The sequence below is a fragment of the Manacus vitellinus genome, unplaced genomic scaffold, assembly GCF_001715985.3.
Source record: "Manacus vitellinus isolate BGI_N305 unplaced genomic scaffold, ASM171598v3 scaffold_123_pilon, whole genome shotgun sequence".
Taxonomy (NCBI): domain Eukaryota; kingdom Metazoa; phylum Chordata; class Aves; order Passeriformes; family Pipridae; genus Manacus; species Manacus vitellinus.
In genome coordinates, this window is record NW_021938915.1 from 102,707 (window position 1) to 104,055 (window position 1,349).

General features: G+C 60.0%; 1 protein-coding gene across 1 annotated transcript in view; it reads right to left on the minus strand.

Annotated features, from left to right (window-relative positions):
- Positions 1–1,010, minus strand: part of INTS3 (integrator complex subunit 3) — a 35,914-nt gene extending 34,904 nt beyond the window's left edge. Inside the window, exon 1 of the mRNA XM_029965904.1 lies at positions 977–1,010. Coding sequence (XP_029821764.1) covers positions 977–1,010 — 34 coding nt within the window. The remainder of the gene's footprint in view (positions 1–976) is intronic.
- Positions 1,011–1,349: the final 339 nt, after the last annotated feature.

Genomic DNA, 1,349 nt, shown 5'->3' on the forward strand with positions numbered 1-1,349 from the left:
CCCACCCCTTGTCCTGTGTGACCTGGGGCTGTGAGATCCCAAAATACACCCCCGGGGCTGAGCACCCACCACCAACCCTGCGTCCTGTGTCACCCCGTGTCACCCGGTGTCACCCGGGACTGTGAGACCCCCAAATACACCCCCGGGGCTGAGCACCCACCCCCACCCTCCCGTGCCAGCCCCGTGTCACCCGGGGCTGCCCCACGGGAAAGGTCAGAGCTGTCCCGGGACCACCGGGATGGGGACGGTGCTCGGCAGCTCCCGGGGAGGACACGGCACAGGGAGGGACTCGAGGGGGGTCACTGTAGGGTGGGGGCAGAGCACATGTGTGTAAGTGTGCAGGGCAGCTGTGTACGGCCGAGAACACACGTGAACACGTGTGTACAGCCGTGTAGTGCCAGAACACCTGTGCCCAGCCGTGAACATTTGTGAACGGACGTGTAAAGTTGGGCACAGCTGTGTACAGCTGTGTACAGCTGTGAGAGCCATGAACAGCCGTGCACAGCCAGGGACACACGTGTACTGCTCTGCACACCCATGTACAGCAATGAACACACATGTACAGGCATGAACACCTGTGTACAGCCATGAACACCCATGTAAAGTTGTGCACACCCATGTAGAGCCATGAACAACCATGAACACAGGTGTGGAGCTGTGTAGAGCTGTGCACACCCATGAACACCCATGTACAGCCATGTGTGGCCATAAACACCCGTGAACACCCGTGTACAGCTGTGAACAGCCATGAACAGCTGTGAACAGCCATGAACAGCCGTGTACAGGTGGATATAGCTGTGTACTGCTGTGAACATCCTGTGCACAGCCATGAGAACCCATGTAGAGCCATGAACACCCGTGAAACCTTGTGCACACCCATGTCCAGCCGTGAACAGTCATGAACCCCCATGTAAAGCAGTGCACAGCCGGGCACAACCATGTACTGCTGTGCACACCCATGTATGGTTGTGAATACCCGTGTAAAGCTGTGCCGAGCTGGGCACACCCATGTGCACCCGTGTGGAGCTGTGCCCACCCGTGACGAGCCACGCACCGCCCCGTCCCCCTTCCTCTCCCCTCCTCGTCCTCCTCCCTGCCCAAGTGTCCTCCTCTCCACCCTGCTGTCCCCCTCCCCATCCTGCTGTCCTCTTTCTATCTTGGTGTCCCCCTCCTATCCCAGGGTCCCCTTCCCACCCCACTGTCCCCTTTCTATCCTGGCGTCCCCTTCCCATCTCACTGTCCTCTTCCCACCCCACTGTCCCCTTCCCAACCCAGTGTCCCACTCTCATCCCAGTGTCCTCCTCCCCGTCCCAGTTTCCCTCTCCCACCCCAGGGTCCCTTTCCCCTCC